General features: G+C 39.6%; 1 protein-coding gene across 10 annotated transcripts in view; it reads right to left on the bottom strand.

Moving 5' to 3' along the window:
- The window catches only part of ELMO1 (engulfment and cell motility 1), a 291,425-nt gene that overhangs the window by 206,035 nt on the left and 59,844 nt on the right, over window positions 1–25,546 (bottom strand). For all 10 annotated transcript variants that reach the window (XM_085226590.1, XM_085226589.1, XM_085226588.1 and 7 more), the window contains 2 exons: window positions 13,889–13,939; window positions 4,434–4,603 (listed from right to left, as the gene is read on the bottom strand). In XM_085226590.1, the coding sequence (XP_085082716.1) occupies window positions 4,434–4,603; window positions 13,889–13,939 (221 nt within the window). The remainder of the gene's footprint in view (window positions 1–4,433; window positions 4,604–13,888; window positions 13,940–25,546) is intronic.

Below are 25,546 nucleotides of genomic sequence, written 5' to 3'. Positions count from 1 at the left end.
AAACAAGAATGAGCCTGAAGGCAAAACAAAAATGAGCCACCTCAACCAGCAAGATTAAGATGGATGTGGACAGTTTCTGAGACATGCTGCTTCTCTGATAACATAAATATATCCACATTGACAAGATGCTCTGTCAAATTCCCATGAGCCCCACACATCCTACAATCTGCTCACCACCAATCCCTATGGCTTTGTCCCAGCACACGCTATGCCTACAGTTCCTTTGCTCTAAGCAGAAGACACTCAAGGAGACCTAACCCAAATTATCGTAGCTACATATAGCATTGATAACACTTTTGATACACAATAAATAGATATATAAGCAAAATAATTATTAAAAAAAAATCTACAAAAACCTCTCTCAGTTTGTTAATTTTTTAATTTCATTATCAACAAATGTATTTTTTTAATACGTTCTAGCTTCCTTCAGTATTCAGGGATATAACATAAGGAACATCACCAGCAAAATACTAAAAACTCAAGACTTTCATTCCCTTGCTCTGGCCACTATACTTTTATAGGCATCAGCTTCACTGAAATAATTAGTAAGTAGCACAATAAATAAAGCCAACTACAAATACAGCATAGGCCTCTTGTTGAAAGTTATAGCTGGAGTCTTGATTTCCAGTGGCTGCCCTCTAAAATTTAATTACAGGCTCAAATTATAACTTAAGAGCTGCCCCTAACATGAGCTCCACATGCAAAGCAAACCTCGGAGCAACCTTACACTGAGCATGATCGTACTTCTAATGAGCACTGTTTGCCCCTTTGGGGAAAACAGAGAATAAAGCTTGAATTAACAAAATTCATCATTTTCTAGCACAGCTGCACCACACCATGAACAGAGGCCTCACTCAACCTGGGCTCTTCCAACACAGGGCTCTCCTCAGCTGCATAAACTCACAAGCAGCCAGGACAGCACGCAAGAGAGGCTGCACGCAGAACAGCATCAGACTCATCCTCTGCAATCCCTCAGAGACTTTATGCCAATCGCTGGGCTCTAATACCAGAGCAGACGAGGAAGAAAGAGGAAAACAAACAAACAAACCAACCCATACATCTTTTCTGCATTTATTCATGTCCTTTTCCTTCCTAGCAGCTGCAAGTCTCAAAATGAGCAGAAATCCATGCAAAACCAAAGGGAATATTTCTCAAGTTTACAAGCTGTAGTGGCTTTGTGAAATATCCAGACAACAGAATCAATTCAAGGTAGGCAGAAGGGCTGCTCTGGAGAACAAGGGTTAGCACAGAAGAGGGCCTGGAGCTGCACCAGCTGGACTACACATAGCAGCATCAAACTGTCAGGGTTCCTCAGCTACATGGTTGAGTCATAGTCTCATTCAGTCAAGGCTGACTGAACAGTAACTCAGTGGTGGGTAAGATATCTGCACAGTAATGATATACGTTGAGGGTATCTTTATAAAATACACTGCCTTCTGAAACAGCCAAAGAAGTTTCTGTCTTTTCCTCAAACTCCGGTCTGCTCCTTCTTCCTCCACTACTGCCCCCACTGCATTATGTTAACATCATCATTTGGGTAAGCCAGCCCATGGCCAGCTAAAAATACCATTAGAGAAAAGAAAGTGGCAAGCACTGGGATGGGGAAGGGAAGGTAAGGAAAGAGAGCTTTTTGGTCTGCAGCATTTCCACAATCTGGTCAGCAGCGTAGCCCAGAAGGCCCAGCATACGACCTAATGGTGTGAAGCCTTCAGCCAGGCCATCCAGTTTGGCCAGCATCTTGAGGGACATCTTAACAGTACTGTAACAGGGCCAAGCAAAGGCAGGACTAGAGAACATACGAGGACATTATACTAATTCCATTTGCTTTTCCTTGTTAGCCTAGAACATTCAAGACTGCTGTTTGCTCAACCCTCTTCTCCATGTATTTCTCTTCCTTACATCCCACACATAATTTGTTTGCTCACAGGTCATTTTGACAAGATTTTTTGTTGTAATAATCAAGTTAAAAAAAAAAAAAGAAGCTATATTAAGGATTCTTCTGTGGAAGTACTTTCTCTATCACCTTAATGTGCTAAAACATCAAAAGTCCAATGAATGACTGACTCTAAAGTAGCAGGTCAGGATCAATAGCTTGAAGTCAAACCAGAAAGGGAAGCAGCAGTACCACAGCAGGCTTAAGTTACCGAATCTCTTGATATCAGGATTTGCTGCTTTCATTAAATCTCAAGTTCTGTTAAACATGTTTATCAGACAGTGATGCAAAACACAGAAGTGTAATGGAATGTACAGTGTAGCACGGATGCTACACTTTTGTGGTATCCCTTCACAGATGGAGACTTGGTTAAAGACAGAAGCGTGGACCACTCAGAATCTGCAGAATATCTAGGTTGGTAAGCATGAAAATGCCTGCAGTCAGTACTGACTGCTCACACCAACACATGAAGATGCTGGAAATATTTTACTGTCTGCATCTTTGTTCATTGCCTAAACTAGACAGCATTTCTCCACGCAGGCAGAAACGCTGAAAAATAGATTAGACAACCAGATTGATCAGTGCCTCTTTGGTGATACATTAACCAGTTAAAAGGAAGAATCTGAAATTCCTCCAAATGAAAGTCACTTCTAAAAAACAGCAATAGTAATGCAACGGACTAGTGCAGCCTACCAGCCTCCTATGTACTCGAAAACATGTGCCCTCAGCAGGAATTGTTACTAGACAAGTTGCTGCGTACTTCTTTCAATATCAGTGCTGGTTAAAGTAGTTTTTCCTCCATAAAAATGTTATTTTTAATCCAGAACAGTATGGTGCAGCTTGGCCTAGCTCTCAGCTACAAAACAGTAATACAGATACATCCAAAGGGTAAGGAGGGCTTTAGCCTTGATGGAGCTAAAAGAAATGTTAAAAAATTTTAAAAAGAACGTTTTTTGTTTCAGTACAAAGTATAATGCTGTAATCTAAACACCTTCAGCAGTGGAGCAAATAAGCCATTTAACAAAATCTATGACAAAACGAACTACAGATACAGTGATTTTTAAATTGCTTGTGATCTTTACAGGTATTTCTGCACATGCCATTCCATATGATTTTGTATTAGTTCATTGGGAAGTGGTGGACCTAACTTTGTACTTTTACTAACTTAAGTCTATCTTTAGTTTTAATTTAATTTGGTCCTTAAACACGAAGTATATGAACATAAGATGACTTGACAAATGTATAGGAAAAAAAGGCTTCTAGATACTAAATTAACATAGTATGTCCCACAGACCACACAATTGCAAAAAATAAGACCATAAACCCAAGACACTAAAGATGAAACCAGGACATACTGTAACTCCAGTGTAGCATTGGAGTTAAGCAGTGAGGATTCAAAGTCCAATGGATCTCTGTAAACGTAACAGGCAGTGATAGCAAAAGTATGCTCTTACATTTTCCAAAATAGCAAACTAGCTTGCAGATATTTTTTTGGGGGGTAGGGACAAATTTCCAGTACATCTTGCTGAGATCATAACAGATGATTATATTTCAAAGCCCATTCACTACTTTTTGCTTTACTCCCTATATTATTCACTTTCTCAAGCCTGAGGAAACACAAGCACATTTGAAAAGATTTAGACTGATTGCAGCAACTGGCTTCTGATGTCTAGTCCACAAGACTGAATACCCTCAATGAATCAGAAGGCTATTTTCAGAGTATTTACTTTCTCTTAGCAGAGTGTGAGGGAATTATTGATTTCTTCACTTGTAACAGAAGTTCACACTGCAATGCACTAAAAACTCTCACTTGAATTCAAAAGTCCACTTGAAGAATTAACTGTTAAAACATAATTTAATAGTGCAACAATTCATCTGATCCATTTCTGATAGTAGCATCCACATTAAGACAACAGAAAGTCATCTGGTTCAACCACAGTTCAAAGTTTCACCAGTGGTGAAAATTGGTAAGATGTTTCGGTAAAGCATAAAGATGATATTCTCAGATGTCAGCTCTCAATTTCAATAAGTCATTATTGTTTAACAAACCTTAGCCAGAATTAAAGTAATAAAAATAGAAATAAGATGCTAACACTAAGTTTTGCTGTTACAGACTCTACAGTGTTCCGAGAAACATTGAATTTAAAACACAATCTTCACACATCACTTAAATATCACCATTTAAAGACACTGTCAATTATATATATAAATTTCAAAGGGAAGAAAGTAGGACCACATCCTTACTCAGTATTTTACAGCATAGTAGGTACTTGTGACTGCTCATACCCTTCTCCCACCAGCCCACTGTTAAGGAAAATTAGAAGTACATAATACATTCTCACTGAAAATGAATATACTCTCCTAGCAGCAGAGAGCTATATAGATCTTTCCTTTTAAGCGATCTTAAAAGTTCTATGTAAAAATACTTCAGGCAATCAAAACAAGAGAGAGCCAACCCACATTTCATAGAAAAATACTACAATTCAAATGGAATACTTACTCTGTGCCACTTTCAACCATTTGTGTTAGGAGAGAAACGCCATCTAGGTTTATAAATTCTTGGGCAAATGTAACATCCCGTGAGTAGTTGGCTAAGTCTTTCAGAGCTTCTAACTTCGCATCCATACTAGAAGACTGGATCCTCTCATGGAGCTGCTGTGCATTTTGAGCCTGAAAGAAAAATAAAACGTATAAAATAAAATAACTTTTGTTACAGTGGCAATAATAAATAAAATGTTAGCAGAAACAGGAATGATGACCATTAATGATATATAGCACTTGCAAGTAGCTCAAATGCATATTATTTTTACAAAGTCTTATTACTCATTTATTACTCCACCATTATAATTATTTGGGTTGTTACAAAATGATAAGTTGAACAATGGATAGATATCCCACCATGCCAGGCAAAACTCAAGCATTATGGAAGACAAGCTTCAAGCCTTTGGCTTGAAGAGCTTGTGTGTCATATTAATAGAAGTGGAAATAAAATAAATTAGATCAGACAATATTAGTATACCAATGGCAGCATTTTTTTTCCTATGAATGCTTAACACTGCTTTATGTACTTCTTGTGACCTTTACTAACAAAGACCACATACTGTCCTAATCAGGTTATATCAACAGAGCCCAGCATCAAGTCTTGCTCCTTCCTCCTCCTTTCTCTCCCATTTGTCCAGCACCCATTTTAAACCCTGAATTCCCTCTACAAGGAGCATAGGAATCATTAATTCTCACATACTATGATGCTACCATTCACACATCTTTGTTTAATATCTACTACTACTATTAGTTCAATATCTACTGCTACTTTGTCCATTAACTCTTTCAATACAGTAGGAGGAGACAAAAAAATCCAAACTGAAAACTGACGATGTGAAAGCTAAAGGCATATTTAAATGAAGAGTATTAAATTGCCTTCCTGCTGAGCTGTACAGATACTTTACGTCTCCCATTTTCAATTTGATGTTTTCAGTTACCTGAACACAGCATCCAAAAGTGTCATTTAATTGCTAGTCTAGCCAATACATCTAGCCAATTCTCCACATTATATGCAGACACTTGTAAAACTGCTTTCCAAAACTCACTTCTTATCTGCACTGAATGAAAGGTGAATGAGAAGCAATGAGTCATTAGAAAACCAGATTACTGGTAAATTCTGCTCAGAATTAATTTCTCTGAGTTTATTATTTTTTCTAAGCAAGAGAAGAATCAAAATGGGAAAAAAAAAAAAAAAGGCAGTGCTGACAGACAATTCATTTTCTGCTCAAGGAATTTATATACCCTCCAAGAAGATAATCAAGAGATGATCATCTCTGCGGATCAACATCCTCAGATACTAGACATTTAAACAGAACACAAAAAAAACCAAAACAGTGGTGTTGTTATAGATGAAAACTCCTACCAACATAATCTTAGCTGCTTTAAAATATTAATAAATTAAATGTCCCAATAGTCTTCCAGATCAGAAAGTTTTATTATTTCCCATTGTTTACACATAAAAATTAATGTATTGTCTACAGGTTTTGGTCAGAACCTATCTGCTGAAAAGAAGCCATGTACAGGGAAGAACTATCTTCTAATTAAGATAACTGTGGTTTTTAGCATCTTCAGCTAAGGGAAACAGAATATCTTTAGTCCTGAGCTATTCTATTCCTTAAGCATTAGGTGGTACAGCCACAGCAGTTCCATTACCTATAACAAGGCAGAATTCTGTCATCCAAACGGTCTCTTGGCCACCTAAGTTAGATACTCTCATCAATTGGTTTGAGCTGCAGTAGAGGAATGATGGCCTTCTCTTTGTAATGGCAGTGGCTGTCTGAATGGTAATCACACATAAGCAGGTGATAGGCTAAATCACTTGCCAAAACTTACAGAAAAAATAAAAATTCCACTAATTTCCAGCTTCACAAAGTACTTCCTCCAAATCTTCCTTAGAGTAGGTAAAGAAGTATTGATAAAGCACTATTGGAGAAGCATCTACAAGATTTCAGGGCAAGCGCTATTACTGCAAGAAGTGGTGTTCAACTGCCAGCTCATACCTCACCAGAAAAAAAAGAAGCCTTTATTAAGCTATTTATTCTCAGGACTCCCCAGAATAACTGGAAGATGTCCTTTTTCTCAGAATACACCGCCTGAATTCCCCTCTACCTCAGAAATGAAGTACTTTGGAAAGTCCTCAATATTGCCCTAGGAGCTTCACTCCTCTGACTTTGAAAAAGATTGCTTAAATTATTCAACTCATTAAGGTCGGTGCACATCTTCCACCATCTGTTCTGGGAGAGTACCACCCCTAATCCCTCACTACCTGCCTACTGAAGGCTACAGTCTTCCCAGCTCTCTATGGGAAGGTCTTCTGAAGGCTTGTGGACCTCATGAAAATAAAACAAATTGAAAAAAATGAACAAAACACCAGGTTCACTGTGACTAAGCAGCATTCAACCAGCAAACTGGAGGGGCTGAAACTTGGGCAGCAGAGCTGTGACCCAGATAAGTGCGTATGGTGACCTCATGTACAGCACAGAGAGTATATGTGAACAGTGCCAGGAGGAATCATTGCTGTAATTGCTGCATAAACAGCCCTCATCTTCATACACATTAACAACAGCTTATTAATTGCCAAATTCCCCCTTCCACTTGTGGGGAAAATCCTGCTTCAACCAAAGCCACCTGAGGAACTGCTGCTGCCAGTTTTAGAATAAAACGAATAAATGCACACGAATAAACTCCCATCTGGGAAAAAAGTTAACTTTCTCTCTCACCAAAACTGAGAATATCAGTATAGGAATGCAAGTTAACAGCTCACCTTCACTGCCAAACCGCAGCAGGACCAGCCTTTCAACAGAGATGTGTCAGCCCTGGGTTCTGTGAAGCCAGTGAGAGTTTGCAATTCACAATGCTAAAACCAAAACATCATCTTAAATCTGAGACAGCCTCTGTGTCCTCCACAGAGCACAGACTATAATGCCATGTCTCTTTGTCACAAATCTGGTTGAGTCCTGCCTTAAGCACATAAAAGACAACTTACTAATGTCATAGTCTATATCAGACTATACCAGTGCTCAATGTTCCATCAGCAAAGTTTCTACACAGCTGTACCTGATGTATATTGAACAAGCTTTACATCCAACAAACCTTACTCCATCTAGCATTGGAAAAGAACAGGCAATGGCAGAGCAGATCTTGATTAAAGAGGTAAACAAGTATTTCTGTCAGCAAAAATACTAGCACATGTGTCTCAGTGAAAACACGGCCAAAAGAAGTGTTGGCTCTTGTCATTACAAATGCCCGATGGGTGAGAACATTACTTCAGTGAATAGCACACAATTCTCTCAAGTCACCTAGGCCTTGTTGCCATAGCATTCATACATGCTTATGGAATGTACAGTTCATTTATGAATGCATTACAAAATGAAATTCAGATGAAATATGCTTTAACTACTTACCAGGGAGATATTTCAATGATTTACAGCCCATCGGTGGATGGACAGGAGAGCGCAGCTCATTAAAGCAACCGCACAACTAGCTGCCACGTCTCTGCTCTTATTGAAATATCATTCAAGTAGGAACAATAAATAAATACATAAAGTCTGCCCAACTGAGAACTATTATGAGAGAATTAACAGAAACGCATCTGTTCAAGTAAATGGAAGACAGCATTAACTGCTTTCCTATTTAGAAAGGCAGGAAGAGAAAAAACTTGTAGAATGCGTGCTGTTTAAGGCCAAGCATTTCAAAAGGTTATCATCCAGAGGAATAAGCCGCATGTCTAGTCTAAAACAACTTGCTCCAAGGACAGCCAGAAAGGTTGCCCTTCGAGAGAAGCAGTGCTTAAAAGGAACAGCTTGATGAGATTGACAGATTAAAAAGAAAACTAATGACCTAAATCCAAGATGTGGCTTGCTTAGAGACTCAAATAGTCACTTGGAAGTTAAGAATCCCAAGATCATCCTAACAAAGGATTCTGTTGAACAAATTATCACTTCTTTGGCACTGAAGATTTTGTGCATCAAACTTTGAAAGCATATGCACACAGAATATAAAATACAACAAGCCAAGGCAGAAGGGAAGATAAAGATTCCAAACACAACCACTAACAAACATCAGTCTGCTAGGGAAGAAACCTGGACTCTATTGATTAAAATTCTATGTAGCTGTTTTACCATGACGTGATCATTCTTCCTCTTCCTTCTTTACAAAAAGAATAACAAAATCAAATACAAGTACTTTCATCTTCTCTGAAGATATTATTCACATTGTTTTCTGCTAGAAAATGGCATATAGACCATCATTAACTACCAAATGGAGCTTTTTTCTAACCAAATGTGCACTTCTGTGATTTCTTTTGAATCAATACATGTTGAAACTCTGTATTGGTTTAAGCTGCTACCTTCTCCTGGCACGTCACTACCACTTCACCTACAAGTGAATATTCACAGCAAGCAATGGAGGAGCAGGTGTTTAAGTAACCATCGCTGTATGCAAGCCAGATTCAACAAACTCAGTGAGTCTGACTAGCATTTGATGCTAAGTAGGCAATGAGATCCCATTTTAATTAGTAAAGGCATTAATTTTTAATATTTTTATGCAAATACTCAGCAAGTATAATTTCTGTGTCTTAAGCACTGAACAATGCACAGAGTAGTCCTGTGCCACTGCTACATGCTGTTATGAAGGCAGAAACAGAGGAACAGGGAACTGGCCACGTCTAAAGTTGTACTAAATCAAAGATAAAAGCATTAGAGATGCAAAGCCATACATATTATGCAAATATGCCTAAAAGACATTAAAGCAATCAATAGCTACTTATGCATGTTTGAGAAGTAATGTTTGTTTCTTCCTTCCCTCACATTTGAAATAATCATTTTTTCTTACTACTTAAAATATTTGTTTGGAAACATGAAAACAAAAGATTAAATGTTTATCTACAAAGGGATAAAAAACAATTCCACATCTCAAATCTTCAGCTTACATTATGAGCAGATAGATATAAAAGTAGCTCACCAGCTTCTACATTCAGTGCTCTTGGTACAGAGTTTAATAATGAATTCATCATCACATGATAAATATAAGAACCACCACTGATCTTTAAATAATTATGTATTTACCAGACTTAAAGATCATTAGGACAATTGAGCACAGAGATTAGATCCCCAAACTTCTTCTCATTTGATTATTTAGATGCATAAGTAAAAACTGGTTGAAAACCCCTATGATTCTTTAATATATATCTGCACAGATCACAGATAAGATTAAAAAAAAAGCCCAACACACAACACTCACATCTGTAAAAGCATTCAGGGAGAACACCAGGATGAGGTTGAAGGGCTCAACTGAACCCCAACAAGGAAACAAAGAAAAGTATGTGACAAAAGCAAATGATTAGGCACTCAATGCCTCATTAGAAAAGGCAACCCATTGATTCTACATTAAAGGCATATGGTTTATGAGCAAGTCCTGTTTTCCTAAGTACCCAAGAAGCTTCTTTAAAATAAACTGTGATCAAATAATCAGTTATGACTGAAAGCCATTAAAATTAAAAAAAAAAAAAAAAAAAAAAAAAGAGCAGTTTTCTTAACTTAGTTTTCCCAGTCTTAGCAACCTTTCAAAATGATTAATTGTAATGAGGAGGATTTGCAGGATCTGATCAAAAGAAAGCTACAGCTGCAACAGTAGAAGGTTGGACTCCTCCTGCTGTGCTGCAGGACAGTGCTGTCATTTCGGAACAGTCTCACACTCAGAAGCAATTATAGGTCATTTATACACCTAGCCATCATCCACTGGAATTTGAGTATCAAAAATAGGCAATAGCAATTTGGCATTTCAACTGTCACACAAGTTCAAACACAGAAAGTTACACGAGAAACTTTGGATGAGTCCCTTCAGGAATGCAAATGGACAAACAGGTCACAGAGAACAGCAAAAAAATGCACAAAAGCATGAAGAATTGTTAAGAAAGCTGATAGGAGGGTGAAAATAAATAAGACAGATGATATTGGAAGAAAGATAATATGAGAGAAATTCAATCTGTACCCAAGTTACCTAGGAAACAGAGTGTCTCTGTGTTGAGTGGTTTATAGAGGAAAAAATAGCATTGTTCAGAAAAAAATAGCCTTTCAGAGAATCACACAAACTTAGCAAACAGAGCTGCAGAAACAAAGAGGCAGTTCAAATTCCCACCAGGACTGACGACTGATGTTCACAAAGTTCTAACTCACAGAAGTTTAAAATAGACACATTCTAAATCTTTGAAGGCAAACATTTGGAATGGATTTAGCAGCACACCAGAATGGTGGCTTCGCTCTTGCAATATTAGCAACGATTTTCGGAAAAAAAGGCTCTGATACATGCACCCAAAATTATCCAAATTTCAGATTTGAAAACACTATCTAACTTAAGATTTGGGGAACTGGATTTCTAATCCTAACATTAAAGAAACCAATCCAAAAATGCTATTGCATTTCTCCTAGATGAAACTGCCTTTTTTCCTGCTCTCTCCCTTTTAATCTTCAACAGGACCTGCTCTAGAAAGATGAGCAACTCACAATTTGAGACTAATGGCAGCAGAACTCAGAAGATCACATCTCACCTTTATTGCTCAATTCTCAGTGACTCATGGTATGTAGCTATGAATGAGTATAGTTGGAATATTGGTTCTAATGGTAAAAGACCGCATGAAAATTAAGAACTAGAAAAGCATTTTAACTTCCTGCAGCTTCAGAACTGGCTGCAACCATTCCTCTCAACTGTTTGTGAAGTTCAGGACAGACATTTTTGACCACAATAGCCAGGAAGCAGGCAGCTCAGACCTCTCTGAAATTACATGGGCACATCCCAGGCACTGGATAATCTGTAATGTGGCTCCTCTTCACTTCTTTTAATCTTCCTTTCCCTCCTTTCTAATTCCCACACCTCTGTGAAAAGCACTTTCACTATGATTTTCTTACAGCAGGGGAGGAGGAGGTAGTTTCAGGTTTATACTGATGCAGTACCTTAGTATTATCACACGATGAGAAAAATGTTTCATTCGGTTCTAGCAGCTAGGAAAACATCTTTCCTGTATTGCAGAAGTATACCTTGCAGGCTGCTCATCACATTATCTCCTCCCACTACTGCTGTTTTCATATAGAATTTCAGAGGAAAAATGGAAACAGATGGCCTGTTAGCATCGCAGGGTAAAACACAAGCACTGGGTGGTCAGCAGTCTAAAAACCACTGCTCAGAAGTCTTTAATCTATCTATTTTAGGTACCTCTATGATGACCACTTCAGCAGTACCTTAAAAGCCCTATTCCAGGGCAAGAACACGCAGCACTTTATCTCTATTTAAAGAATAGAAATGCTCTTTAATCTGTCAAAAATAATCCAGTCCTTCAAAGCCTCCATCCAAGTTACTGCCATGATTATGGGAAAAAGTTAAGAAAAACTTAAACAAAACAGAACACGTTTGAGAATAAGTATCCAGTTTACGGTTAAAGGTCAGCGCTCATAACTAGAAAGTAGACTGGCCTTCCAGAAACACATAATAGGATGGCAGATTGGGATCTCTTTGTCACTCACAACTGCAGGCCTGTGCCAGCACTGTCCATAACTTGGCAGAAAACAGACAAAAGCCCAATATCCTAAGGAGCCCTTCTTGGCTAAACGAACCTAAGGCATATTACCAAAGAAACAGAGTCTTATGCAAGGCCCAACTCTTCTGCTCACAGCTATTAGTAGAAAGTGCTATAAATCCCAAATTTGCCTTCTCTTTGAAGGCCATATTTTCAATTTCACAAGCGGCCATGAAGACACACAGCCATTTGCACAGATGAGTCACAGCACAGCCTCTTTTCAGTTTTGCATGGTGCAACTCGCTGCGGATTTTGAGACAGGGAAGGATTCCGTGAGTCATCTCACGCTGTCACTCAATGGAGAAGAATGATGCAATACATCTGGACCACTTGGACTCCCAATCAACCACAGATGTTTTAATTTCTCGAGATGGACAACAGACCATCCTTTTTCAGTGGAGTGGATATTTGTTCTTACAAGTCCAGAGGTTAGGAATTGGTGCTGGGGCTTTCTATTATTGAGGAACTTCCACCAGAAGGGGCTTACTCTACAAGTAAGAGGCTTCTCATGTATGAAGTTCTGCGGTGACATAAAGAGCAAGAGGCTTTTGAGTCACACAGACTCTGACAGAGACATGATCTTAAGCTCTTGCTTACTCCTACAGCTATAAAGACCTGTATTTGACCCTTAAAAAGATGAAGGATAATACAGATCTCTTGGCTTTGTCCATGTGGTGTTGCTTAAATGTGCCTTCTGTTACAAAGCCACACTTTCGTTGGTTGATATTGCACTCTTAACTAAAAACTTCAGCAGTATGCATCTGTTTTCATATTGGCTTATTTACTTTCCATTTACACACAAACCTGAGTTACAAATTTAATCACCTAAGTCTGAAATAAATTACCAACAAATTAAGCTGCCTGGAGAAGAGTGCAAATCTGGTGAAATGTGATATCTGGAAGACCTGAGAAGTTTGTAGCAACACTTTTCTCTGTTTCTTTACTTTGAGGCTAGGCCCTACTGGCTGAAATGTGTATTATCTGTGTGTCTTCTAGATAGACATGATTTCACATCTGATGGCAGTAACTGACCATAGTCTTAACAGATTCAACAGAAGCCAAAGGTTAAACCAACACAGCTCCATCTTGCACGCTCAAATGAGCTGCAGTACATGGGCACAGACTTTGGCCATAAGACTGCTTTGAATCTGCAGAAGCTACAACACCACCACAAAGAGGTAAACCATTTTAATGGCACAGTTTGTCAGTAAGGAAATGTGACTGCTGATGCCAGAGAAATACACTGGGACTAATACATGCTTTCAGCATGTGGCAACAGTACTGCTCAACACAGCACAAAAACAGGCCACTACAGGGCAACCAGTAACTCTGCTATGATTTTGAGGAGCTGTATAGGAGGTGGCATTGAAAAAAATAAAGCAAAACCAGTAATATCTCAACATTACAGTTGCTGATCACTCAATAAAAACCCAGACAGCAGGAAAGCTCTGACCTGCGCTGCTCAAAAGAGCTCTCCAGATTCAACCCACAAGCCTTTCTCTTGGCTCTGAGCTCTTAGGCAGGACAAGAGAACTTGAGTGAGGCTGCAGTACCAGCAGGGAAGCAGACGTGAAAGCTGTTCTCAATGGGAGAGAAGTGGGAGACAAAAAAAAACCCACTCAACTGTGTCAACCCTATCACAAAATTTCACTCACAGACACTGCCCCTGTCCCCTCAATTAAAAAAAAAAAAGATCAACACGAGTCACCTAGTGACCACACAATCATCATTCTACGCAGGGGGTATAGTGTGCCTAAAGCTTGAAAATACACGAGGTAGTTCACAGTGATTGTACTAATCAAATCTTTACTTTGACGGGAGAGAGGAACAGAATGGTAACTCACTGGAGATGTTGTTAATCGAAGGATTGCTCCGTTTTTTATCTCATTGCGATTCTGAAAGAGAAAGAAAATAGAGTTCCCTTTAAGACATATAAAAAGATGAAATGTTCATTGAACAAAACGTCTTACTAAAACAGCAACAGTATTTTCCCTTGTTTGCATGCAAAAGCTTTCCTCTTTGACACCCTAATGCGTATGCAGTATTTTCCCTATTACAGCTTCAAGAAATTGGTAGCTTTAACAAATCTGAACTCTTTTGAAAATTATTTCATATTTTTCAAAGTTTAGCTTCCACTGGCAACTCCTAAATATTTATTTGAAATATACTGTCCACAGTGCCTGGCTCTGATATTGTGCTACATAGCTGAAGAGTTTGTAAGTTTGCTGAAACCTGTCATTAAACATCTGCAGGACTTAAGTTTTATCCCACTGGCTCTCTATTTTCTATAACAAGAACATGCTGACCTAAACCACTGGAACCAACCGCTGAGCTCTGCCACCACGACTTTGCATTCTCCCTCCAAGTAAAAAAAAAGCCCTGCTGTTAGCAGTAACTAAAGTTCAACCATGCCGTAAGTCATTCTCCTAACCCTGCTGGCAGAAAGAGGAGGTATTACACATTTTATTTTGGTTAAGCTCATATAAGAAGTCCAATTAAGCTAAAGCTAAGGGTAGATCAAAAAATTACCATGGCATAAGCTACAGGGTACACTTACAGTGTCCTCACAGCTTGCTCATGTGCATGGTGTGGTTAGCACAGGGGAGCCTGCTCCTCTTGCAGCAAGCTGCCTCTTGTATCCACAAGACACCAGTGCATAGTACCGAGAACTGCGAATGTTCTAACAGGCACTGACCATATCTGCAAGAGCAGTGCATACTCACAGCTACATTTATGGTTCCTCTGATACCTTAAGTTGTCAAAGGAATCTGAGGAATCCCTTATAGATTAAAAGAGAAAGGCTACTTGTTGCAGGTTTTCTGCAGTCTGATGTTTAGCCAAAAAAATTAAGATGCATTTCTTCTCAGGCAGTTTCCCCCAGTTTCATTTCATTCTCTGAACTCTCAGTCAGATGCATTTCAAATCCAAAAAGCTAAAAACAGGACAAATCTTGCTTGAAACCAGGACATGTAGTCCCAAAATAAAACTCCAGCACATTGTCTCTTTCTTGGAATGTAAGTCCTCTGTGGGATTGGTTCTAGTTGCCCACAGGATCACCGTCCACCCACACCACTTCTTCACTCTAAATGAAGTACTTAAAGTGTCAGACAACACAGCGGGTACAAGGGAGACGTTTTTTTATGGCATCTTTGCTTACATATGCAGCTAACTCATCTCAGCCCTTAGCAGTCTCCTCCTGATAGTGTCATCTCCTTCCTGCCAGAGCAGCCCCAGGGATGCCAGCCAGATTCTACTCCTCAGAGAGTTAAAAAAAAGCTAAATACACAACAGAGATAACACTAACAAAGCGCCAAATTTGCTCCTCTGGTAGTAAAAACAGTATCAGATCCAGCTATACTTCTCCTCACGCCTAAGGAATCTCTGTGAAGTGGCAAGGCTGCATTTGTGTGGCTGAATCTCAATCAGTGTTGAAACAAGCTCACTTTTCAAACACTTGCGGCAGCTTGAAGTGTTACCACTTCCTGATTTGTGGAACTGAATAAAAATAATTGCTTCAGGACTGACAGCCAGCGTCAACTACCTCTGCCTCCATCAGCAGCTTAGGCTAAGCCTCCAGAGCTCAGCTGGGTTGGATCATGTGCATATGCATGTATGGAGTCACATCAGTTTCTCTTGGATGAAGGCAAGCTTAGTGGACAAGGAAAAGGCTGTGGACTTCAGCAAGGCATTTGATACTGTTTCCCAAAGCATTCTCCTGGAGAAACTGTTCATAGCTTGGGTAGATGTACTGTAAAAAACCAGCTGGATGGCCGAGCTGAAAAAGATTGCCATCAATGGAGGTTAATCCAGCTGGCAGATCAGCACTGGTGGTGTTCTCCAAGGCTCAGTACTGGAGTCAGATCTATGAGGAGCAGCTGAGGGAACTGAGGCAGTCCGGAAAAGAGGAGATTCAGGGGAGGCCTCATCACTCTCCACAGGTACCTGACAAGAGGCTGCAGTGAAGAGATGTCCATCTCTTTTCTCACATGACAAGTGATAGGACACCAGGCAATGACATCTAGTTGCAGCAGGGGAGGTTTAGATTGGATATCAGGAAGAATTTTTCTTCATGGAAAGGGTGATAGGGCATTTGAACAGGCTGCCCAGGGAGGTGGTGAGTGCTCTGGAGATGTTTAAGAGACATGTGAACACTGCACTTTGGGACATGGTTTAGTGGTGAATTGATAAGATTTCATAGTGTTGATAGTAGGACTTGATGACCTTGATTCTATTAGTCCACTAATACTATTTTGACAGCACTGAAGCTAAGTAAGCAGACTATTCTTAAACATAAATAAAGAGCACTGACACAAACTTCTTTTTTCAGCAGCAGAATTTTAAGCACAGAGTTTCTCCTGTTTCCTGCTCTAATTAACATGAACTATTAAATGAGCTATGCCAACAAGCTTGTGGTGTAACAAATAAAAGCACTTTGCCTGGGCCACAACAATCATCTGTACAAACACTCTTAGCCCTTTGCAAACACAAGATGCTGGGCTTTGTGTGAGGAGGCAGTCGCTGTGATATCAGGAGACCTGAGGACTTCACTGAGTGGTTGACCATTATAAAATGGAGTGAGGGAGTTCCCCCACAACTCTCCTCCATACATGCTCCCTTGTCTACCTCACACCAGCTCTGGCGCTGGGCAGGTCTGCTCACAGTTCAGTCTCATCACCTCATTGAGTGGCAGAAAACAGTCTTGGAAAGAAAGAAAGGGAGCTTTCAGTCAGGTTAATAAACAGAAATAAGCTCTGCAAGGGCTCAGCACCAGCACTAACACAAGAAAGTTGGTGAAAACACATATTTGGGAAAAATGAAAGAGTTGTGGGGGGAAAGAACAAGGGAAACATGGGGAAGAAATACACCTTCCCTTTCAGGTAGAAGCAAGCTGTCAACCACAACCTGAATTACCATCACTTCAGTCTGAAAGCATGCTTGACACTTTGTTCACCTACAGTTTTGTCACAAGCTGAAACCCTAACCCATAAAAAGTTGTGCTCAACCTAAACACTCTGTCCAGTCAAGCACACAGGTTAAAAAACAAACCTCTAATTACATCAGAGCACTTCTTTTGGATAGATTGACTCCACAACTAACCTAGCAAGTGAAAAAATTCCTGTTAAAAATATCTTCTCTCTCTGCAGTCAGAAGAATTTTAAAACAAGAGTAAAAAGGGAAGCTGATATCCTGGCTGAAGTTCAGATACCGCATACAGACAAACAAGAGAAAACTATCCTCTAGTGACTGGATGTCAGCAGGTTCTATATAAAATAGCAAAGGAATAATAGCACACACAGTATTTAAAAGCATCCCTGGACATTTTATTTGGGGCCTGTTTATTTACTAAGCTAAATCTGAGACACCAAAGGTTTCAGACTGAAAACTGCAGGTCAGAGCCCACAGCCCACAAAGAGCAAAGGCATTTCTCAAATCATGTCTCGCTCACAGCAAAGTACTGATGAGTCTTTCCTGTCCTATACTGTAAACTCAGTCACTGTTGCCACAAGAGAGAGCCAGCTTTTCTGCAATTCCTGATTTAGACAAAGGCATAAGGAATACTGCTCAAGTTTTTTTACCAGAAAGTTTCCAAAGCATCAAGTTCCTAAAGCATCCAGCTAGCCAAAATATGCAAAGGGTTTGTTGTTCCCCAATCAAAAAACCAATTTTGTTTATCCATACTAATAACTTAAGCATCTACCAGGAAACAGCCTTAAAGTGTACAATTAAGCCAAGAGGATTTCCTACATGAACTGTGCGATGCAGTATTCAGCGTGCCAGCTAATTTCAATCGCAACATTTATACACGGTTAATCTGCTTAGCATTAGGGACAGCATCCTGCAGATTGCCTTTCTACAATAACAGAACGTCATTCCAGCTCAGCAGCCCAGCTTTGGCAATTGCACTCATATGCACTGCAACTATTCAGGACAGGGTGCACCACCACCTGCAGGGTTAGGGGGCAGCTCTTCCAAGATACTTCTGATCTCTCTGTTTCTCACTTGTACATAAGGTTTGCAGACATGGTTCATGCTGTTCACGTGTATTAAGAAAGCTTATTCCTGTGTAACTTATTCCTGTCCCTGAGGAAACTGTGACAAGAAAACAGATTTGTTATAAACACTACCTAAGACTAAAACAACAGTCGTACTATGGATACAAATGAGCCCCACCTGCAATATTACACCTAGCAAGAATCTACACTCACAAGAATGTAACTGAATACGTAGCATTTTCAAGCACCACAGCCCTACACAATGCTTTCCAAGCTGAGTTTTCAACATGCAAGTAAACAACATAAAAAACTACAAAATTGCAAGAGTAGAGGATACCCGGACTTTTTGCTTTGTATTCTCCTCTTAGGAACTTCTAACTTCCAAGTCCACCAGCTGAGGCAACACAAACCTAAATCATCCTCCACCAGATTCTGTCACTTCTCAACACGTTGCCTTTATTGTGCCATAGTCAGAGTTGCTCAAAACTCATACAAGAGGCTTGCATGTAAACAGTAGGGTTAACAGAACATTAGGAGTCCTCAAATCCCCAGGGAAAGATGAAGGCATGTATGTTTGTTTTCAAAAAATGCTACCAAACAATTGTGCCATTTCTGGAGACATACTTCAGAAAAAAATATCGTTCAATACCGAAGTTTATTTTGCCATGTATTCATCTTATAATAACCTGCTATAGCCAGCAAAATATCTCATAATTCAGCTCACTACAATTGGTTGGAGTTGTATGTTTTCTTAACATATTTGAGGAAAACCTACAAGCACTGGTGCCTGCACTCATAGTTTGCTCAGCACTGTTTTTTATCCTTGACCAGCCTCATTCACAGTCATCTCTAACCAGGCTAATGAATAACTGCCAAGAAATACAAAATTCTTTACTTATTTACATCACTATGAAGTTGATTCTTCCCTATTCTCACACTGCTATTATTTTACTATACCTTCCTCCAAATTGACACAACAAAAAATTAAGAGTTATGAAATATACTTGCTGCTAGAGTTAGCAACTCCGTAACATCGTCATCAAGATGAGCACGGCCAAGTAGGAAGGATGGACAAAACGATAACTAACTGCCATTTTTTGATCACCCATAACGACTATCATTAAGTTACAACTCAGGAGAAGACAAGTCACTCTTAAAGGACTGACTCTAGCATGCTGCAGCAGCCAGTTAATGCCAGGCACCATCAGTAGTGCTGTTTTAAACCAACCAGAGAGCATCATTTCATTTGGACGTAAGAACTTACAGTTGTATCTGTGGTCCCTTAACTCTGCTTAATCTTGGCCCTGAAGGCACAGTCTGCCTCCTCTAGATTTGTGTGTCTGCACTGCCCACCACAGGCTCTGTGTCTGAGAGGGACCCTTTTTAGCTCAAACTTGGTCTCTAAGAACAAAAACATGGCAAAGGAGCTGGATCATTGCAGCTGTTTAGTTTACAGCACAGGCTCAGAAATGGTTATTTTGTAAAATCTGAAGGTGTGATAAACAGGGGACTGAAAGAGTGTGCAGCTGGGGAAGAATGCTGTCAGCGCTGACTTTGCTGCTAGGGCAAGGATGTGGTAAAACTGCAGCAGAGCAACTACTAGGAATAAAATACTAACCTGCTGCCAGCTTTGTGACAAGCATCAGGATATGCTCAGCATATGATACTGGTACCATAGTTTTAAATTAAAATACTCTTAAAATATTAAATTTTACTCATTGACAGCTTACTGACTGTAGTCCATTTTTAGTCAGTTATTTAAGTTGGATTTTTTGTTCGTTATAAAAATGCCTTCTGATGCCTTTCAAGACTCCCTGCGATTTTTATCTTCTTTCCTGCCACCTTTGTCTCCTTATGCGCTCACTGCATGAAACGGAGGAGAGCAGACACCTCCATTTATTTTGAGAAACTTTTGTGCTGTTCTGCAAAGGGACCTGCCTCCACCTTGCTCTCACTGTCATCATTGAGCTCCTTGCTCCACTTACACATGGAACATCCTTCTAACCTTCATTTTAGCAGTCTGGAGCCATGGGTGCTTGTCCTTTCTCAAAGGTGGTTTTGCTCGTGACTGAATTTTTGCTGACTACAACTTGTAGTTGTATATTCATGTGAAATTCCATTATGCCACTAAAGGCTCCTTGTGTGGGAGTATATGCAAATAGCAGGACAAGAAGTGAATCATTTGTAGAGTTGACTGTTTTTGAAGGCGTTTTCATTCACATTTTCAACATTTTAACTGTTTTCATTGGTCAACTGAATTTCAGCGAGTTGGAAGACTGAATAATGAAGGTCTCTGATGCACTGGTAAGAATGGAAAGTAGCTAGCACAAAAGCAGGGAATTAGAGAAATGTATTCAGTGACCTGCTCCTTTTATCCACCCCTCTGCATTACTCATGAAAATATACTCATTAGTAATGATACATAAATGGCAGATTTCAATGCGGATTTGAACTGTACCAATGTCCAGCATTTGCTTTTTCTCTACCATCAGTGTGACACAGTATTCCCCTCACACTCCTACACTAGTTATTTTGTGGCACCTGCACAGCCTTGCAGAACCTGCTAACACTACAGGTAGCACACGGTGTCAGACTGGTCATGCTCCTACCTGCTTGATGGTTGCTACTAACACTGCCCTGCGAACTCCAGTAAAAAACAGGGCACATGAGTGTATTTCTCCAGTGGACAGAAGCAAAATTTGACTCTGCATGTGTTTATATGACTTTCAGTACTGCTTCGCCTGGGCTGACTTCAAGAACAGCAGTCATTCTTCTCTAGCAAGCTACTCCAAGTTTTCAAGAATTCAGGTTCAAGCTAAATGTTCCAAAGAAAATTATTCTCTCCTCTCAAACTGTTATATGTTCTAGTCCCTCTGTACATATATTTATTTTTCTGAAATCAATTCCTAAATTTGCCTCACAAATAATCAACTAAGAAGGAAAGGCTCTGAAAATACTTGTCTTTTTGTTACAGCACTCGAATGTAGGTACACTACAGACAGACTGGACAACTGTTCCAGTTCAGCTGAGTTCTGTATGAGATCTGGTTGACAGAAGAATGCTCTTTAAACATTCTTCATCCCTGAACATGAACCTATTCAGAAAGATGGATGGTTTTATAAGGTGCAGTGAACCATCATCACAGCTCAACACTGAACAGGGACAGTCCTAATTTCTCCTGCCATTTCCCAGGAGATCCTGCCACTGCCTTCATACTGGCTACACTTTTTTTTTTTGGACAAATTCTCAAGGTGGTTTGGGAAGTGGGAATCTTCTTATGCCATTTTAATTCATTCCATTCACTTAACAAAGAGTCTGCCTGATCTGATGTAAGGTGTGGGGCAGGACCCTGGAATCCACAGAAATGCACTGGGGAGACGTTAAAGGAAGCATGGAAAGAGAAATGAATTTTTTTTTTTTTAAACAGTTAGGATCTCTTATGTCCATCAATTGGACATTAAAATATCTTAGGCTGATGTGGAATGAACTTGTGGCAAAATCTGACTGTAATCACAAATGGAGAAGGAATGCTTCACTTACAGACTCTGTGTCTGATAAGAAAGGCACAGGCAAGGCAGGAGCAGTACAACGCCCACATTAAAGGAATACAAGCACCTGCAAGCTTCCCTTTAAACAAATCTCAGAGCAATTTTACATTTACTGCTTGCAAAATGATCTGCCTCTCTTTCCTGTTTACACTACAATACTAATTTCTATCTTTTCCCTCACAAATTCATCAAAACCTCAAAATGGTTAGCTCCCTTCCTGACTCATTCAGTAGTTCTACAACTGTTTGTGCCATACAGAAACGGTGGTGGGAACGAACAAGAGACTAAAAAGCAAGACTTCACCTTATCGTAACAAGTTACGATTCCAATTGTCAAAAGTGACTGCAAACCATCATCCTAGTTTGGGTCTTTATCAATTTCTCTCAACAACAGCACCTGATAAGGAGCCACTGCTCCTGCCCTAGCCATCAAGGGTGCTGTGCATGAATGCACTGAGTGAACTGCATCAGAAAACTAATTTCAACGCGACAAGCCCTTTTCACTTTATTTTATTTTATTTTATTTTTATTGTCCATTTCACTTCCCTGTTCTGATTTCCCCACATGATCTCACCAGGAACAGGATGTGCCCAGCTAAGTCTATCTTTCCTGATGTCTAGTTTGCAGGGTGCTGCTCTTATGCTCTTTTCAGAGGACGACGGTGCTGCTTGTTATCTGCCTCCCACTTCCGTGTTATGGGTACAACCGTCTGTGGTTACTCGAATTGGGGAACTGACACAGGTTAAAAATAACTTTTGCCTTTTCTTTTTTAATCCATCAGAAGGATGTCTGCTCATAACATAACAGCACTGTTGCTCTACGCAGTAAGAGGTATTTAATGATGGGGTTTTGCAGGTGACTTCACCTGAAAATGAGTAAATCATGCGAAGTATGGACTTTTTTAGGATGTGGTTTCTGGTTTCACCAGCATTCAAGCTAAAGTGACTGTAGGTTTCAAGAGAAAAAAAATGCAGTTGAGCTTTCTTTTCCCCGTCCTCTCTTTCTTCACTCCCTTCCATTCCTTCGCATCCTAGTATTGGCATGGCTGGAAGGTAAGTTATTTCCAATCATGGCTATGACAAAAGCAAGCTCTGGATTTTTTTTTTTTTATTTTTTTTTTTTGGTGAATGAATTGAGGAAGAACAGCCAACTTTCAGACTAAATGACTGATCATGCTGCTGAATGGCTGCAGATCTAACGTAACAAAAGCACTGGTAACCCACCCACTATAGGGTTATATGCAGAACTGCACCATTTACAGATTGTAGAGTTGGACAGTATTAGGTATATGCTATTTCCATACCATGGGCATAATTTGCTTTACTTGTTATCTTCTGTAATCTTTGAATAGTGATAGGTAAACAGCACGCAGGAAGCTTCCACTCATCCAAAATGTCAGTGCTTCCCTCCTTCTTCCCCCAAGGAAAATGCTATCCTTAAATTCTGAAGTGAAAATCCATAAGATAGTCTCCCTGTTACCAGCAATCTGCTTAAAAATAAACATTACTATAGAAGAAATATTGAGGTAGTTAATCTAAAACTGTACAGCCCTGTCATGCCAAGAAGCACGATGTTGATCGTTACCTCTTTCTCTTAACTCTCATCTTATTAAAACTTTTAGTGACTAAAAATGAACTTAAGTCATTTGCCACTGACATCTAACCTAATATTCTTTCTTCAGCTGTAGGAGTAGCAAATGCTGTTCAGGCTCATGATCTAACTGCTTTCGTTCCCCTCGTGTTTCCTCAGCATTCACTTTTTTTGTACTGCAGATGTTAAAGGAAGCCCTGCATTGTGAGGCAGCTGCTCAAATTCCTTGCTCATTTCACTAACCTTTCTCTGCATTCTCTCTGACACTACCATGTCCATCTTAAGACGTGAAGATCAGGCTCACCCTGAAATGCACTGTGTGGAGTCACTTGGCTGTCCGGCTCTGGATTCCCAGTTCTGCCAGTAAAGGAGTACAGTGGGCAGAAATCCAAGTTAGGGTTTTTAGCCCAGAAAACCACATAGCACAATTATACAGTCATTTTCTATTCTTCATATAGCATTTTCTGTTCTAAAACTGAGCTTGCCAAGGCTATAAGTGTTCCTGAGTTATTCCATTTGATGCATACAAGCCTCTGCTCAACTACAACCTGGACAGATCGAAGCAGAGGTGACTTTTATTCTGTTATGTAGCACCTAGAACAATGAGATCCTGATTCAGGAGTCAGGCTTTTCGATGTCTGACCTGTCTCAGAGAGGCAATTCCTGACAACAAGGGCATTTTATAAAGAGAAGCACATCACAATGCAATAACAGTCAAACAGATTTTGATTAAAATGCCAGCTAGGCTCAAGCTTAGAAGCTGTGTCTACTTGCTTTTCTTGCTGATGCAACTTTTTATTTCTAATTAAAAAAAAAAATTGCCAAAAATACATAATTAACACTTTCAACTGCCCTTTCACAGATTTAGCCAAACCCAAACCCTGGAGAAGCTGTCCAGACTGCATCTCCTGAGATAAGACTCACCTCCAGAAGAAACACAGCCTGACTCAAGATTTGCTAGAAGATTGCCCTTATGCAGTCTGAAGGAGTTATTGCTACTCCTGTAGAGGCATTTTTCCAAGTACAGCCATAAATAAAAAGTAAGAGACAGAACTGTTTGGGTGTTATTTTCATTTATGTACGGTATAATCAGGAAATATAGGTCAGCTACAAAAGATAGAGTTCTGCATATGACAACCAAAACACAGATGCGCTGTTTGCCACCCAAAAACATAAGTAATTGTAAGCCATGAGCTGACAGTCTTAAGCTGTATAGTATTTTCACTTCAAGTTTCTAGTTACCTTGTACAACATTTCACTAAGTTGTTTAAAACTACCAGAAAGAAAAGTATGATAGTATTTTTTAAAAGTCATTTCTAACTGGAAGGCCTCAAATTAGGAGTCACCCAGGCTCTGCAGTAACATGACTTACACATAGTGCCATTATGTTAATCTCTGAGAGCCTTAAAAATATTTGCTTAACAGAAGCTGCAGCAAAAGAGTTGCTGGTCTCCTAGTAAGAGGTAAATTAAAGCAACATTTCTTTCATGGCCTCGTCATTAGTGCTGTAGCTTCACTGAAGCACACGCGTTTGTCCTCATACCTAGCACTTCTCATGTTTTAATTCAGAAAGCAACAATATCTCACTATACACAAACGAAGGAAAGTCTGCAGAAGGGGTGACAGCCTATAGAAGCCTCTCTTCACAGCCTCAATCCAACAAACAGTGATAAACATTGAGCAATATCTAATAAAAGTCGCAGACATCTGAGTAATACTGGTGGCATTTAGAGCTCTTCTCTCTTATTTATGTGACTCAGCCACTGCATATTTTCAGTAGGGAATAAACAAAACTCGAAGTCCTCTCAGCTGTGTGCCCAAACCTCTTCTAGAAGACCACCCTTTCCCACCCTCATTGTAAGTCAAACACTGGCAAAAGCATCACGCCTCTTTTTATGCAGAACAGTAAACATCTATCTTCTCCAAAACCACAGGATCCTGCTCACCAAAGGTGAAGGCAAAGCCTGAAAGGCTCCTCTGACTGTATCGGGACAAATTCCTTCAACAAATCTGAGTATTTGCTCAACCCTTCTTCTTGGAATTATATACACTACAATCCAGAGTCTAAACACCAACAGGCAAGTTCAGCTGTGCCTAGCTTATTGAAGAATGTTGCATCACAAATCAGGAAAATTAGCAAAGCAGCCTCAATGTTTAATTTGGGTAGAGGAAAAATGCAGCAGTCAAGAATTCCTTCAATAGTTCTCCTTGTCATGGAATGTCTGTCAACTGAAACTTGAAAAGAGATTAAAAAAAAAAAAAAAAGGAGGGAGAGATCCCAAAAACAGACTATGACTTGCTGCGAAGGTTGTCTGGGGTGACAATCAGTTAAATGAAAAAATGGACTGCTGGAGAAAAAAAATAAATAAAAG

Source organism: Meleagris gallopavo, chromosome 6, assembly GCF_905368555.1.
Source record: "Meleagris gallopavo chromosome 6, MGAL_WU_HG_1.1, whole genome shotgun sequence".
NCBI lineage: Eukaryota > Metazoa > Chordata > Aves > Galliformes > Phasianidae > Meleagris > Meleagris gallopavo.
Note: the sequence above shows the minus strand (reverse complement) of the source record. Positions and strands in the feature narration are given on the sequence as shown.